This window comes from Pezoporus flaviventris, unplaced genomic scaffold (assembly GCF_033815535.1).
Source record: "Pezoporus flaviventris isolate CSIRO_AGI_PZ_B2104156 unplaced genomic scaffold, CSIRO_AGI_Pfla_v1 ptg000001l, whole genome shotgun sequence".
NCBI lineage: Eukaryota > Metazoa > Chordata > Aves > Psittaciformes > Psittacidae > Pezoporus > Pezoporus flaviventris.
The window spans coordinates 40072538-40090856 of record NW_026892549.1 but is presented as its reverse complement, the minus strand read 5'-3'; the positions used below and the strand labels follow the sequence as shown (position 1 = coordinate 40090856).

Here is an 18319-nt window from a genome sequence, read left to right as displayed (position 1 = left end):
ATAATATTTCTGCTTCGTCTTCCTGACCTTGTTTAACTATTAAGGAGTTAGCTGGTCAGTTTTCGACTGGACATCAAAATGTGTCATCAGGCAAAAAGCTGAAGTTGGAGGTGAGTTTGAGGTTACTCCTTCCTCTTCATGCTTTCTTGTAAGATGGGCACAAAGGGATACTCCACAAACACCACAACATTCATGGACTTTATCATATTACAGAGTAACCAAGAGTATTCACTGAGACACAATTTATTTAATGATGTACTTATTGGTAGAGGGGCAAATGTAGCAGAACAATAATCCTGGTTAAGAGGTCATTGTGAGGCAGTGCCAATAAAAAACTTAATTTGCTCTAATTTAAATGTTAGCAGATGTGACAGAGGATAATGGAATGTTGCACCAGTTTATGCTGCAGTGAATTTTGTCCTGGGACAGCTAGGAATAATTCAGGAGAGGTGAGCATGAGAGAAAAAGAACTGGAATTATGCATTCTTGTCAATACCTTATTTTCTAATGCACTTTTCCTTGTTTCATTTGAGGGTGAATTTTCACAATCGATTCTGTAAACCTTTACAAAACCAGAACTGCAGTAATTTTCCATTATTTTCCATCCAGTACACACAGATGCAATAATTTACACCACCACTAACTACTTTAGTTAAGACCAGGCTGTATCTAGCACCATGCACTAAGGTAACTTACAATTATCATAAAACCAAAAGTACTTGGAAATTACTTTCCATGAGTGAAGCACTGCACATTGCTGCAGTTAGAGAGCCCTGACCCATAGTTAACAGAGACAACTCTGTAAAGCAGCAAAACTGGTTTAACCAAAGTTGGAGGCTTTACTTATGGGTTGTTGTTGGTTTGGGTTTTTTTTTAACTGCTAAAGAATGCAGTATCTGTCAATCAATCAGTAAAATATTTGGTAGCCATAGCTCATCTTAAAAAAGCTGAAAATGTTGTTGGTAGAAGCACTGTCATGCAAATTAACAGTTGGCTAAATGACTGCAAATAAAAGATAATAAAACATGGCAACACATAAAAAGGAGGTGTCTAAAGAAGTACTGAAGAGCTGGGTTCTGATTTTTTTTTTTAAATTCATAATCTCAAAGGGAGAATAAACAACTTGCTAACATATCATGAAAACGCTAGAGAACGAGAAGATAAAAACACAGGACAAAAAATAATTATAATACGTAAGTCTCTAGGGAATTAACAATGTTCAGGAAAAGTTTCATTTGGAAAAATTCAATGGAGACATCATTTATTAGAGCTACTCAGTGAGCAAAGTCTAGGAAGCAAAAGTCCTGAACATAGTTGGACTACACAGCACATCTCCCACTGTCATAGTTCTGACTACGTACAGATATATCTGTAAGTTTAACTTCACTGACAGTCTTTCTTAATACAAAAGCAAAAAGCTGTTATCTCAGCAGTTATCAAATTCTGACATGTAAAATTGATAGTAAACATCAGATTAGGCATGTTCTAGCTATGCATGAAAGACAAAGTTATATGATTTTGTGTTCCAAACAGCTGATACAAAGAAGCATAGTGAAGGATATAAATACTGAGGACACAGAGAAATCAATGAGAAGCATGAAAGAAGTACAGACAAGAACCAAAGAATGAACTCTGAAAACAAATTTTAGAGAGGATATCAGAATAAATCTGTGCAGGTGACACACTTGGCAGTGGAATGTTTCTCCAAAAGTAGCACCTATTCATAAGCCATTTGGCATGGATATTTAAAATGTGCAAAGACAAAACTTTATAGAGCATACAGTGCAGACCAATAGCTCTCTGGAAGGAAGATGAAGAGAGTGGATGGAACAAGAGAAATGGAAATAAAGAGCTCATTAAATAAAGACGTCATTTCAGTTCCAGAAAAAGGGACAGAACCAGTCCTGCTCTCAAAGACTGATGAAGAGGAAGCATGACAGTTTTTTATTTATGCAGTAGGCTACGGTATTACACTCAATTTTCACAATACATATACAGTTCATCAAGGGCTCTTCTACAAGCTTCTCTGAAACAGCAGCAGGTATAGGTCACAGCAAGATACGGACAACATAGTATGTGGAGCCTTTTGCCACAGGCATGGCAAACTCTACTGTCCATTACTGCAATTAAATTGGTTGGACAGGTTTGGCATAAGAATATTGTGCCTTTCTATATACTGTTAACAAGAGTAAACAAAACTCAATGGAACTCCGCCATCTTTTTTTAAGATTCCAAATACTTAATCCAGGCTGCTACTCTCTCACCACGCAGAGTCTCTAACACAGTAAGGGCATCTTCCCCCCACTTCTCATATGCAGCAAGTTATGATTAATGCCCAGTGTAAACAGATGAGCACTGCTGCAGCAGTAAAATGCCAAGATAAAGGTCCCTACAGAAGGCAACATATTTATGACCAGTAATACAGCACATGCCCGGCTTATGAAGAGATTTTATTTTCTATAGTATCAAAACTTCTTTATTTCCACCATGCTAAGCAATCTGATTTTCTGGACAGTCACATGGGCATCTCTTATATCAAATTCTATTCACACAAAGCAAGCCATTCAAAAATGTTCTTTTAAACAAAACACAGCTAATATAAAGATAGCATTCATTATTACTTTAAGAGCTTTCAAAATGAGAGTTGCTTTTTCCTTCTGTATAAATCTCTTTAGCATATTAAATTAATAACTTTCATTTGTACATGTAGCAACAGCATTATCAGATAATGAAGATATGCACATGTAGACTGAAATAAAGAGAAAGTTTTAGCAGTAAAGGTATACTTAAAAGGAACAATCAACAGAAATGTTAATTGGTAGGGACAGAAGAAATATGCTAAATCTGTGCATTATCTGAGCACAAGGAAGAATAAATAGTCAATCACAGCAAAGAAACTATTTCTTTCTAGGCATTTGATATTATTTTTACATACATACGCTACTGTAAAGGATGAGCTTTGCCATTATTCCCTCCTCAGGGAAGCAGGCAGATACGAAGTACCTCTCCATCTTCCTGCAAAAGCTACTTGCCACAGAACAGCATCAGAAGGGTTGTTTTTTGTGGATCTACTGTGGATCTACTGTGGATCTACTGTGGATCACACATTAAAAACCATAAAATTTGTACGAATTATTTTGTTAAATAGGGAAGGAAAATAACTTATGGTCTGTTTCTGGATGTCACAACCATTCATTACATTTTATTCAATGCAGATTAACTTAATTTTCATCCAAAGAGACTCTCCAGTTAATAATGGATACCTGGAAACGTAATTTACCTACCATCCGGTAAGGATACTTGCATTAAAAGTATGGATGATCATGTAAAATCAATCCCTTATAGAATTCTTATGGTACTAAAACCTGTATTCCTACCATAGCTAAAGCTTTGGAAGCATTTCCACAATTTGCTGTGCCTCACGCCTTTACATAATTTTAGAATACAAAGTCAACAACAACCCATTCCGGTATCAGTACTTGTGGGCTGACTGGTAACTTGCATCATTTTTTGAAGTCAGATCAAGTAATTCTTCAGAAAGGTTAAAAGGCAGAAAAATCCACACTCTTGTTAAAACACAAAAGGTCTGTCTCTCATAATAAAATGACACAAAGTACATTTTGTATACGAGATTAGGTTGAAGTAACACCCTCTGTAAGGCAACTCCATATGGCAGACGTATGTAAATACATTGAACAGAAACAACCTGTGAACTTCTGTTGTAATCTCAGAGCATATAATCTTTCAACCATACCACAGCAACAGCATTAAATGCTGAGATTGAAGTGTAGGTCTTCTTTGATAAAGCACTATGTAAAATTGGTACCTTCTCAGTAATAAAATCCAATATTCACCAGTGTATTCAGACATATCTGCTTAATTGTCTACACTTTTACTACATTCCACTCCTTTAGCTCTGCAGAGTGAATGTACTAAGAAATAACAGGTCTTGACATAATTCTCACCGACTCCAATGGTGCAAAAATAATTTCCTAACTGCTTGGTGATCCCTAGTTATCTGATAGGATCTAAATATCACAGATAAGGAGAAATACCCCAAGAACTCTTAAGGAGAGCTCAACAAAACTGGCTTTAAATGCTAGCAGGAATAAATGCAGAAAGAGAAATCATATTCCTAAGTCTGTGGAAGAAATGAGAAAACAGCCTGAGAAATGATAGCAGAAAAAAAAAAAAAAAGCCTTAAAATGCCTTTGAAAAACGTTTCATGCTTCTAGGGAGGATACAGACTTGAAGGGTATTGGCAGAAAGAAAGGAGAAAATAAGCCTGCACTGAGCTTTTAATCTTTCCTTAATTGTACTGAGAGTCTCCAGCATTATCCCCAGAGAGAATAAAGCATAAAAGCCTAAGTAACTCAAACAAGTTCCCTTGTAACTCGGTCCTTTCAGAACAGCATGATTTTTTTGAAGGACTTGGTTTCTTAAAGACTAGGTCATACAAAAATCGTATTGTAATGTATACTTTTATTCTGCTAAAACAAAGTGATGATATTGTGCCTGTTTCCACTAATATGTACTTATGAATATCTGGATAGATTTTTGTAGAAATTAACAGAATAACATTTGTCTATTTTGGAAAATGGAGTGGCTTGCATTGGTACTCAGAAAAGATATTTTTCAAAGGTCAAGACAGAGATGGAATGCAAAATTAAACAGAAATTACTCAGGAAGCAGAGGTTAAAATGTAAGCACACAATTATATCAGTATTATATCAATAAGTACTAAATGCAGGATGGCAAGGTTTAATTTTAAATGTTGATTATTTATTACTCTCAAACAATGATATATAAACCTGGCTCAGATCTAAGCACAGCATCTAGAAGGACAAGAGTATTTTATCAGTGTAATTTAAAATGAACAGAAGTCAAGGTCAGTCAGAACATATTTGTAAGTTTCCGTTTTCTTTTAACTTCTTCATTTGAGTTTTAACTGAGAAACTATTTTAAGCAGAGTTCAGAGAAAATACACACTAATGGTTTTATCTAATCAGGCATGAGATGAAGGATAAAGAAATCTGGCCTTAAGTGTCACATCAGATTGATGGTAAGAATCCACAAATTCCGGTAAACCGCTGATTTCAACAACAGTTGAAAGCACAGATGACAAGCTGGGCCCTGTAATTCTTATTCTATGCCACAGAGAGATATTCCATATTCAGCTCTTAGACTTTTATGTTTTCATTTTTAAGCATACCTCTGGGATGTCTTTGATCCAGTTTACCTCAATACAAGTATTGAGTTGATAATTTTGTCAAGCACCCCTGAACTCATAAGCCACAAAATCACTTGGGTGATTCCAGCCTCTTGCTCTCACATTGCATCACCTATGTCAGTAGACAGAAACTGTCACAGAAGGTAAGAGGGTAAAGAGAATTTAAACCTACAACCAGCAGCCTGTGCTGCATATTATATATGGAGAAGGAAGCAATTACCTGGGTTGAAATCCCACAATGCTCATTGACTTCAATAAGGTAGGGTTTCACCATGGATGAAACGAGGGAAGGAAACAGTCTAAGGGACAGGGCAAACACTGACCCTTACAGCTTTGATTATGACCAAGAAAAGACATCCATCAGAACTGTACTATCAAAGGCCAGCAAACGGCACTCTCTTTTTGAGCCCATTTATCAATCTATATACCTAATAAATTGATAATTTCTGGGGTTTAGCACGTTTTGAGTTTTAAGGTGTTGGATGCTCATTCAAGGGATGCTTCTTTAAGGAAGGAGGAATTTACCTTCAACTAAATAGAACTTGTAACTTTTCTTTTTCTTGCTACAGGAAAGTGAGTATTTTTACAAAATACTTTATAAACTAAACAAGACTGTCAGAATAAAAAATAATAATATATAACAAAATAGCCTTGCTTTTGGTTTGTTGTAATCTGCATAAGATCTTCCACAGCACAAATCTTATTGTTAGAGATTTCTGTATTTTTTTAATGCTAGCATGTTTAAGCTAATGGATTTTTTAAAATGTCAATATTTAAAACATATCCATCGATCTAATAAGTGGTATCACATTATTTGCCTGACCCATTATATTGTACAAGCAGAAAGCAACTACTCAAATGCAACATGTAAGCACGCATTCTATAGGAATGCCTTGGAGGAACACACAACCATATCCGTTGCTTTAAAGCAACAAAAACTCAGTGCTACATGGAAGCTTCTAAGGGCTTACTATTTTTCTCAACAACCTGGAGGAACCAGTAATAAAAGATTAACCTTTTGTGTAAGGAAGAAAAACCCCGACTCATCCGAAAAGAAATCAGGGAAGACCAGAAGATCAGAAAGGATCAATCTCCAAAATAACCTCAGCCACATATACCTCACGGATGGAGTTAACGAACAGTCTGTGCCAAATTGAAAAGTTTAGAAGCATAAGCAAAGCCTTATGCAGCTGGTCACTTCAGTATTCATTCTAAGGCACGAAAAGATACTGCAAACCATACATGTAGTTTAAACCAAAGCTCCAGGCAATCTGACTCAGAAATACAACAAAGGAAATATGATCATAACATAGTAATATAAATATACAGAATACATACTAGATACCAGATTATATACACACATATCAACAAAGACAGCTCTGTGTTACGCATTTTTTTCTTTCTGTGACAGATGAGAATGAGACACGTATTTGATAGTTAAAATGTATGTTTGGGAAAAAAGCCAAAAACAATTTTATAAGCTTCAAATCTCATTATTCTTCTGAAAGATATTTTTACCTAATGAAAATGAACTAATGAAAGACCAGAAGTTTGCTCCCTGAAATAAGATTCACGGGCTCTCAGTTGTGCTTTGCAATATATGTTTTTGCCATTTAGCACATCATGCTTAGAGATACCACATTCAATAATACAATCTGCTGAGGATGAAAAGCAGTTTCTTTGCTAATAAAAAAGATGGTTATAGAAAGTGCAAGTTTGGCAGTAAAGCTTCAAAGAAAAATAGCAGCCTCAAAAACATCTGCAGACTGTAAGTGTGTACATTTCAGTTTGTCAGATGTTCTTCTATAATTTAAATATTTTAGGAATTAATCAAAATAATTTCTTTTCTTGAAAATTGGATGAATTCATATTTTTCAACTTCACCTCTAACCATGCTAAAATATGAAGAAAACAATAAAGGCATTACTTAACAGGGAGACTGATGTGCTCGCTGGATATTTCTATTTCTTTTTATCCAAGAAGGAATTTCAAATAAGACAAGCTTTCTGCAATATAATTTAAGACTCTTTGAAGTGCTAATAAACATATAAATGTTTTCAAGGGCTGTAAAGAGGAATGACAATATATTTTTTGCACAGTCTGGTGTAATGGGATTCAATGGGGACTTCAAGCAGATGGACATTACTACAGTTATAAAAAATTGTACCTAAGAGAAATTACATGCTAATAAGGTTTAAGAGAGCTCAGGTTTACAAAGCCTAATCCATCTCTGCATGGTAATCAGTGACATAGTCACAAAATATTGCTACTGAAATAGATTCAGAATTAACCAGGAGACTGAGGTGCAAACTGATTGTAGGGATGATCAAGAACATGCACCAGGAATGTTTGTTGCAGAGGTCTTTCTAATCAGCTTGTTATTTTTCAATCTTTTCAGTCACTTAAGGGGTGTCTGAAGTGCCTGTGTCTATCACCTGTAAACCAAGGATAGCAACAAAGAAAGGAAAACTCACAGTTAAGACTAACTAGATCCCTTGATCATCTGCAGACATTCCGCTCATTGCCAATACTGAATATCACACATAATGACACAGCAAATTATCTGAAACACAGTGAACAATTATTGATAGTAAACTTTTCAGTCATAATGCCACTATTTAGCAGAGAACATATAGCAAGACTGTATCAAGAGACTTGTACACTTCCATGAGTACATGACAAAAGAAAAGCTGCATTACTGAAGCGAAATATCTAGTTCCTAAATGTGCTTCTCCACTCCAATGGCCAGGAAGGTTACCTTAGGAGATACAGTGTCCTAACCAGTGTTTGCATCCATTTTTTTAAAGTATGAGTTGAATACAAGCGATAGAAAGCACCAGCCACTGTGTTTCTATGCTGACAAACATAGCTCGTTCTGATGTAAGTCTGGCTACAGAGGATAGAATGTCGCTCCATACTTGTTTAAATCTGCTCTACCAGCCAGAGCATCACTTGTTAAAATTAGAAATGTTTGACAAAGCAAAACAGGAGAAAAAGCTCTAGAAGCATATTGCAAGGATGGTCAAAACCAATATAACAGCAGCACTGAAGGCCAGACTTTGCTCCCACTTAGTACCATCTGTACCAAAGCAATGGTACTGTATTCACTTGAAATATGCTCAATTCACACCAGCAAAACTGAGAGTGCAATCTGGCACTTTTTGGTATGATAACAATTTTGGAATCTTGCCCTGCTACTCACTTGCGTGCTTTATCAGTATTGACACAGAAGGTATGAAGGTGGGATGTTAGTTATTTTTGAAGCTTTGCTCACATCTTGCCAATTCTGTGTTTACTGTCTAAAGCTGGGAAGGGGAGGAGGACTTTTATATTCCTCCTCCTTCCACGTGTTACTCTATGAAAAAATCTCCTGCTTGCCTACCATCACTTCATTTTTCAATGTCTCTCACACTAGCTGTTACTTTGCGCACAAATTTGAATTGATCATCAGCTGAAGATTTGCAGACAGCATAAAGCCACAGATTTCACACACTTTCTGTGTTGAATTCTGTATCTGATAACATGGAATAATTCTTCCTTATTCTGACAAGATGGCTATTTGAGAGGTTGGTGAACACAGTACTCCAGCTACATTAAAAATGGAGGCTACTACAATTTGAACACCTTTACATTTCTCAAATAAAACCCCATTAGAGAGACAAATCATCAACATAGAGTTTGAGCAGTCAATGGAGAGTGTGACATGAAGCGAGTAAAGACAGCTGAGTGTTCCATGACCACCTTTTATACTTTTGTGGGTCTCCAAGCACTTCACTGTTTTAAATCACATGATCACCCATCCTGCAAACCTAATATTCTGTATTTTATTAACTATAGTTTTATACCTCTACTATGTTTGCCTATGGGAAATCAGTAAATCAGAGCAAAGACTTCTGCAGTTGATTACTGGGCAATAAACTGGCAGAGTAGTATACCATAAATCAAGCTGATAGTTCAGGGGCTGGACATGAATCTGATTTTTTTTTTGTTTGATTCCCCCCTCCCAATATTTCATTTCTCAGATCAAATTTAATCTCTCACTCAAATGAACTGGAAAGAATTTCTGGCATGCAATACCCACTGGTGCATTAGAAAGTACTGACATTTACATGAGAGTCCTAATACTCCTTAAACATGTTGAAGTATTCAGGAGTCTACTAGAGAAAGAAGCAAGAACATCTTCAAGTAACAATGCAACATATATTTTCCAGCAGCCTAAGGCAAGGAAACGGCTGCCTCTCTTCGCACAGCAAAACACCTACAGGAGATTCAGCAGCAAACTTTGATAAAGCATGGCCAAATGGATAAAAAAAATATTAAAATCCTTACATGTTCATTTTCATTAATGTATTTTTACAGTGCCTTTGTAATTCCTACTGCCATAATCCTGACACATAAAAGGAGGTGTAAGATTATATTATACCTTGATAGGGGATATGATACACCTTAAAAAACCTAACCAGTATTACATGCAAGTGCACTGAGATCTGTGGTCTCAATTCTGACGAACTTAAGCCTTATTCAGGAATCTCACTGAACACTGCTACAACAATTTAAGTCAGTTCACATGTGTATTTCCTGTACAGCATCCCACTAAAACAGTATGCAAAATTTTTTCTGTTCTGACAGAGGACCTGCTTTTAAACCAGCTCATTAAAAACCAACATTCCCAGCATTCAGAAAACAAAGACAGCAAGAAAATTGCTTCTCCCAAAGCTATTATTTCAGAGCAGTGAAGTCTGCTGAGGGCTACTGAATTATCATCAGATCATCTGAAGCAGGAAGCCAGTTACACTACAGTTTACCAGACTACAAGATCTGCAAAGTGCTGCTGAATATGAATAGAAAAAGAATTAAAATATTCATTCTGACCTTACAGAGACCAAGACTCCCTCTCTCCAAGGTTACTGCATGCCGAAGTAATAGCTGTTGTTCATCTACCTGAAGATCAAATGTTTCTCAAGGCATGTTCAGTAACTTCTAACATAATCTTATTCCACACAAAAGGAAATTGGTTATTTGTATGTTATCCAAGGAAGGCTGAGTAATTCACTGTGGTAGGAAAGACCTCTAAAAATAAGTCACCTCTCAGCAGATTCCCTCCCTTCCTGTCTGGGTTTGATTGCCACTGCATGAAAGGACAAAGCTTTAGGGTGAACTACAGAGAACTTCTGTAATGATGACACTGCTCACATACATTCATTTCACTCCTACTCTGTATAAAAGAATCCAGCTATTAGAGGTGGAGCAAGTCAGTGACCCAACAGGATGTGCATGACTAGAGTACCTCGTGTAGCCTTCTGCTTTCATGTTTATTTTTGGATGTATTTTCCTTTGTGCTTTGAAACAGATTTCGGGGCGAGGTAGATAGAACCACACTCACTGATGCTGAAGAGGGAAAAGCAAGTTCTTAACAGGAAGAGTACTTCTTCCTACAGATATGTAGTGTACCTTGGAAGTCCACAGTGTTGTAACAATGATGAACAACTTTTTTCATGTTTGTTAATACTCCTCAGAGATGAAGGACAGGGACAATTGGTGCACAAAGGCATGTCACCAGTGATTCCCATAACCTCCTAGAGCTTCCTCATCAGGAAACAGTGTTCAGCTGTGTGAGAACCTAACCAGAGATATCATCTTCAAGTTGCTATAACAGCTGTTGACAGAAAACAACTCTCCAAGGATGACTAAGCTTAGAAGTTCAACAGATGTTCCCAAACAGGATGCTACTTTAACAGAGAAAATACTAGGCCATTTTAACTGGTAATTGCTCTTATCAGGACAATAACTTGTTTTGACCAGCATTCCCTGCCTTATAATTTCAGATCATAGAAAAAGTTTCTGTATTGAAAAGGTTGATTAACTTGTATATTACAGAAGGCATCTTATTCTATTTTTGATAAAGCATATCCTTACCTTTGCTAATAGCAATTAATACACTTTGCTGCATATCATGCATTAAATATGTTAATAAGCCACGTCTGTGAAACATTCCATCAATGCAATTGTTTCTTAGCGTTAACAGACCTAATATAGGAAAAGATACTTTTCAATTTAAACAAAACTCAGAAGTCTGTAAATTCATAATATGAAGTTACACAGATTCTGAAAAGTTTATCCAAAATTAGAAATAGCTATGTATTATATCTTGCTCTCTTCAAAGTAAATTTCACAAAGGAAAAAAAAAAACAAACCACCAAACAAAAACAACAAAAACCACACCCCAGAACAAACCCAAAACTAACCTTATTTCTATATAAAAATGTATTTTTTGCACTCCTATTATTAACTGTAAAAATCCTACATTCATAAAAGCAGTAACCATTTTAAGGATTCCAACCCTTTAGTTTATCTAGATTGTTCTTAAACTACAGTATTACATTATTTTGGAATTATTCAACTACTTTTTATGAAGAAACTGTTTCCTTATGGAATTAAATTCTCATTATCTGAAGAGCTGAAATTTGTATGCACTAGATTTTAGCTTTTATGGTATCTGGATTGTGATAACACTAGCATGGGTGCCTTTTCCCATTTTCCCCATGACACTGCTGATATTAAGTATCTGTGATCCATTCTTGACTTGGTGTGGGTTTTTATTAGAACAAATTTTGAAAGTCACCTGAATGGCATGTCATTGTATCAACAGCTCTTTCCCCATATGGGCTTTGTCACAGCAAAGATATATGAATCTTAGGATAATGAAGGCAAAACAATACAGTATCTATAACTTAGCAAGAAGTTTCCCCTGAAGAAAAGTATTTCCTTTACTTTAGATAATACTAATAACCAACTGCTGTTACTGCTAGTGTATTTTGGGGGAATTTATTAAATAATTTTCTGTTTGTCCTGAATATTATTACACCTTAGCTGCAGTTTACAGAGGCTTTGGGGTTTGAAGATTACAAAGAAACAAATACTGCCTTGAAAAAAAAAATTAATTCTACCTCAGACTAACCAGCAAAGCTGTATTTCATGGCATAATTTTCCACTCACTAAGAGCACAGACATAGCTTCCTTGAAAGCAAGCACACCGGAATACATTAAAAGTTCACTGTAAAACTGCATACAAAAGGCAAAGAAGCACCACAAAACTAAAATGTGGCCCCTGACATGTGCAGCACCTGGGACATGCTTTACTGCACAGCTTCATAAAACCTGCAATATACAAGATGTGTGCTAAGGTTCTCTAGGATAGCTCCCAATACTTGCAACGCACGTGACCTTTTCCAAAAGCATCTATCATCAAAAAACTCATAAAAATCAGAAAAATTGCTAAACAACATTGCATTAGTGATAGAAGAGCAAATTGCATTGGCATTTTTGTTTTAAAATAACTTTAAATGTTTGAAGGTTCAAAATTTTTAAGAAGGAACTTAACCTCCACTTCCCCAGTAGTTCTGATGGGAAAGCAACAAATTGAATGCTTAGTAGGAAAGTCATATGCATAGAAGAAATGACTATGCTTATACCAATTAAAAGTGAATTATAAACATGTTACTTGAGAAACCTACAATTGGGTTTATTGTCCTCCATCATGAACTTATAAAGCAATACATACATTAAAAATTTCTGACTAGTGGCAAATGTAGCAGATGTTAAAACAGATGAGACCACTGGCGTATTGAATCTCTCAATATCAGAGTATATTAAGGATAGAATTTCCTCATAAATACTGGCAATAAAAGCATGTTCAAGGCTAAAAAAGCAACACCTGCTGCATGCAAATAAATTCCACCAGAAATTTCACCTTAGTTATTTCATTAGAACAGACCCACAAGAAAGAAATACAGGAGTATGTAATAATGCAGAATATGAAGCACTAAAAAGAAAAGGACTTTCCTTTTTGTCCAAACTAATTTAAAAGGGTTATTACTTTGCTTACAGTATAAATGTTCTTATATTTCATTACAAACACTTAAAGGTTAAATCACTTTTTCTGCATAAACTGCAAATAAACTTGAACCTACCTCCCAAAGTGTTTTAAAGTCCTTCTGCTCAATTCGAAGAAGCTCGCTGTATTCTCTTGTAACAATGGTAGCATGGCGAGGAGTGTTATCCAGAATGGACTCTCCAAAAGCAGTTCCTATTCCCAGAGTGCATATTGTCACAGCATCCTTTGAAATAAATAATAATAAAATTAATAAATATATAATAAAAGGACTACAGAATAATAGAAGTAATAAAAAGACACATATTAAATATTCCAGGATGTCTTAAGAGTCTTTGTGTCACATTCAGTGATAACACTGCCTTAAGACTCTTCAGCAATTTACTTGAAAATAAAAGCGCCAACAAAAAAAAAAAATTAATATGCTGATTAACAACACAGAAAGCTTCAATGTGGAAGCAAGTAGCTCTGTTTACTATGACCATCAGTTGAATTAGACATTTCTGTGTGCAAAACAGAGAACAAAAGAGTGACTTTCACCTTTGGAAGAAAGTTATGACCTCTGTCCATCTACCTCTAAAGACTGTTATGATGATGGGATTCTTTTGAAATGTCAAAGGTGATGAGAAGATAACGAGATGTAATCTTGGAATATAAATTTCTGCCCTATGTAGACTACCCTCATTAGAAAGAAAATTTAACTGTTTTCTCTGCAAACATAACTTTCAACTATATTCTCTTGTATTTATAATGTGTTTCTCTGCTGTGTAAGGTCTGTGCCCAGTGCAATCGTACAATTTAACCAACTCTTGACCCTTCTGTTGAATATGCCAGTAAACCTCTCAATTGTTAATGCTTGCCAATTAAATACCAGACTAACAAAAAGAAAAATAGTATTATTTTCACATAAATCAGGGATATCAAGAAAACTACTGAAGTCCAAAACAACCTGGAATAGAATATTCAGGATGGTCCCACACATGGAGAAAAGAGCCTACGTGAGCACATGCTATTCAAGTGACAGAAAGATGTCTAAATCAAGCCTCTTTGGCCAGGAACTCCTCTGTAATAGCTCTAGTATAAATTATGAGCTTCTGTGGAGAAAAAAATCAAGATTACTAGCAATTAAGTAACTTGCTGAATCAAGATCTTTAGATACATGTTCTGCTTAGGCTTACAAATTGCTATGTTCCTGAGTACACGCTTGAAGCTGAACGATTACGCATGTCTCTTTCTAAGCTGGGCTTTAACTGACTGCCTTCTGAGTAATTAAAAAAGATAGCAACAGCATTACAAATTTAAATGGATACAAAATACACTTTACTAAAGAAATCGTACATGCACACAGGCAAATTCACATAAACTTATAAAAACACATGCTCATTTGACTGGATACAACATTGGGAATATAGTTTAATTCTAAAAATGTAGGATTCATGAAATGCCTACAAAAACAAAGGCAGAAAAATTTGTCATCCCATCCACTACATCCTTGTGGCTGATAATGCAAGAAAGATGCATGAGCATATTTCAGCATCATTTTTTGTGTTTAAAATTGCATTGTTTTCCTTTCATGCATCTAATAAGTGGTAATAGGCAAATGTTATTAAGATCAAGTTAGTAGCTTTATAATTGCATTACGAAGACAAATGCCCATAATAGTCCAGTTCCCTGAACCATAGCAAATTGCTTTTGCACAGATATTACCATACGAAATCGTGTGTTCAGGAAAACAAAAATCAATTACCTCTTAGAAAAGATCAAGGAAAAATTTACCCACTGTCAGAAATAAATTTTCAAGGAAGGTAAATATGAACAGGCATTGTCCAAAAGAAACAATATTTGCGAATGAGTACCTAGACACCTAAACAGAAGTCTCTATGAATAGCCTAAAACAGGCTACACATTAAAGTTCCACCTTAACAAGCTTACCTTTCAGATCTGAAACACTATATGCATGCTACCATACTCACAACTGCACTCAAAAGAGCTACAAATACAATGTGCCTACTGCTCTTACAAAATTTAATCTCCAGATGTCCAATACATTATTCTCAACTTCATTTAGAAAGTTCAGACAAAAAATCTCTGTTTAGAGCAGAATAACCAAATAGCCTGGCAGAAAAAGAAAATTTTCCATATTGTAAATAAGCAATATTTACTTTTTCCAGCTTCTTTCTGACTCCCTTCCCTCACTCCAAAAAAAAATACACTCCTTTGTAAACACCTCACCTTTTTTGATTCTTTACAATATTGAAGACCGTATCTTTAAAGACAGAACACAGAAATCAATCACTTCCTAAGACAAAGATAAGGCAGCTGTTCAGCCTAAGAAATAAATTAACAGTTGTGGGGCACTAAGTCAAGGAGCTGGAATAGCCTTAATAGAGTCCAGGCTTCTACCAAGTGAAAGCTCTTCCAGGTTTTTTCCCTAGCTGTCATTGCTCTCCATAGAGATGCAGTTTTGCAGCCAGCTAGGGAGCAAGTCCATCTGTTTTCTTAAAGACTTCAGAGCCCCATTTTCCCTCTGCCCCTTGTTTATACGTCTCCAGCCTCCTGAGGAATCAGGTGTGCATCTCCTACTACACCTGTTAACCTTACAGTCAAGAATCTCCTGCTGTTCAGTGTAGACTTCAAAACTCAGTTTGGTGTTCCCCTCTGCAATCCCAGGAACAGCAGGGGGTTCTAGCTGCTGGTAACCAGCTAAAATTCACACAGCTATTTAAAAGGCAGTATTAGAGACTTAAAAAGACGTGATTGTTTCCACTGCTATCTGTCCTCTGAATGCACTGTAAAATGTGACATAAAAAAAGGATCATAAAATGGTAGTGGTCAAAATAGGTTTAAAAAAATATGAGAGCTAGGTTGGAAGAGATTTGAGACTTTTCATTTAAATATTATTCAGTGTTTTGCTTGGTTCGTTTTAATGTCACCATTTTCCCACACCTTATACGTTTATCTCACCTCTGCATCTGTGTCCCTCCAGGATTCCATACCATCTCCATGTTTAATTGGAGAACTGCAAAAGCTGGCATTTTGAAAAGTTTGCTTACTATTACTTTGGCACACTTCAGTTTGTCCTCAGAAAAAATTCCTTTTATAACAGAGAAACCAAAGGATGCAAACTGAAGTAAACTATCTGTTCTATTATGTGATTTTCCTGTTCTATTACCTCCACTGGAGTATGTTTCAGCTATTCAGATAGGAAATCCTTAATAAACTTCTTCTAATGACAATACAGAAATATCTTCCCACTCCAGAACTGCAGTTTGCCAATATATTTAGGTCATCCTCTTTACACTATACAAGATGATTTGCCTAAAGTAGGCATTATGATTCTAGAAAAACTGTAACCAACATCTCTTCTAGTTCCTAATTAAAATATTTACAGATCAGATTAACTGTACTATAATAAAATATTCATTATTTCCACACCTTCCTCCCAAATCCTCTAAAAGCAACCTGCAATGTCTTGGATTTCTTCCTAGGTTACCCAGTAGACACAAGTGAAATGATTTCTCTATATTAACTCTCAATAAGCTAAGTTCAAAACCAAAATTAGTACAACCACAACACTATGGAGCTCAGCATGGGCCACCACACATTCCTTCTCAGCTGAGTACATTAGTCCAGCCAAACTCTGTTCTGATGGGCAGGGCAGTTCTCATGCTCAAAATAAGTAATTTAAAGCTAGGTTGGGCATATTTACACTACACTACAGACTGACCACAGTACAAACCTATGTTGTGGCTTCACATTGTTTCATCTCCAAAATGCATAGTACTATGTATACATACATAAGTGCATTCACATGAAGAAAGCAGTACTGCAAGGACTGTCCTGTTTAAGTCCCTTTCCTTGTTTCCATTTCATCTTATCACAGCCAGGATATTCTTCCCTTTCCTACATGGACGTCTGAGCCTCTTTCTTCACAGTCTTTTCAGCAACCCCACTAATTTACTTGGCTTTTGATCCCCAGTCCTCTGTATCTTCCTACAACTGATGCTGCTGTACCACCTAAGCACCCACAGCTCCTCCTTTAAAGCTTTTCTAAAAAAGGCAAGTAAAGTCAATGCCCTCTGTTCAGTTGGGTCTGTTTTTAAAAACTGATCAGCTTAAAAAAACTCCACCAAAACACAGGCAAGATTAACTTGCAATAGCCCCCAGCACACACAATGATTTATCCAGCAGACTACAACAAAACTGCAAATTAAAATGCTATTTGGTATTTGTCTTTCTTCTCTTCATTCCGTTCCTTTTACCAGGTAGGAATATAAATCTTAACCATTTGAGGTAAAAGGCTCAGAATGTAATTCAGTAAAACACAGTGTTGCATAATCTGATAAAGATGTCACACTGATGCTTTTTTCATAACGCATTTATTCCCAGCTTTATTCTGAGACATCACCATCAGCTATCTTTCAGAACCTGTTCATTTTCAAAACAGAGTTCAAAAATTAAACATACACAGGGCAGTAAGCAGTATTTTTAAGACTACACTAAACTAGGAATATCTCTAAGAGGAACTTCCATTAGTATATACCTTGGTTGTAACATCAGATAGGTAACAGTGTCAAAAATTAAATTCTGAATCTGTTCATACTTATAGAATCATAGAATCGTTAGGGTTGGAAAGGACCTTAAGATCATCTAGTTCCAACCCCCCTGCCATGGGCAGGGACACCTCACACTAAACCATATCACCCAAGGCCTCGTCCAACCTGGCCTTGAACACTGCCAGGGATAGAGCATTCACAACCTCCCTGGGCAGCCTATTCCAGTGCCTCACCACCCTAACAGGAAAGAATTTCCTTCTTATATCCAACCTAAACTTCCCCTGTTTAAGTTTTAACCCATTACCCCTTGTCCTGTCACTACAGTCTCTAATGAAAAGTCCCTCTCCAGCATCCCTATAGGCCCCCTTCAGATACTGGAAGGCTGCTATGAGGTCTCCACGCAGCCTTCTCTTCTCCAGGCTGAAAAGCCCCAACTTCTTCAGCCTGTCTTCATACTTGAGGATCAAGACCTTTTTGTGACAGATTCTAAACAGGCTGTGTTTTCTGTTTATTTTGAAAGGGACTTACTAAATCTCTGCATGACTTTTAAGTGCCATATTGATCATATCAGTTACAAACAAGTTGAGTTCATTCACTTACCGCTGCAATTCATAGTGAGACCTTTTTACATAAAAACTAAAG

The 18319-nt window shown here is 36.2% G+C and overlaps 1 protein-coding gene across 5 annotated transcripts in view; it reads right to left on the bottom strand.

The window, feature by feature from the left end:
- Positions 1–18319, bottom strand: part of RAPGEF4 (Rap guanine nucleotide exchange factor 4) — a 151580-nt gene that overhangs the window by 115876 nt on the left and 17385 nt on the right. For 4 of the 5 annotated variants that reach the window (XM_061453768.1, XM_061453741.1, XM_061453750.1 and 1 more), the window contains exon 4: positions 13201–13347. In XM_061453768.1, coding sequence (XP_061309752.1) covers positions 13201–13347 — 147 coding nt within the window. Of the gene's footprint in view, positions 1–10102; positions 10206–13200; positions 13348–18319 lie in introns of those variants that run through there. The other variant, XM_061453785.1, reaches the window with a different exon arrangement.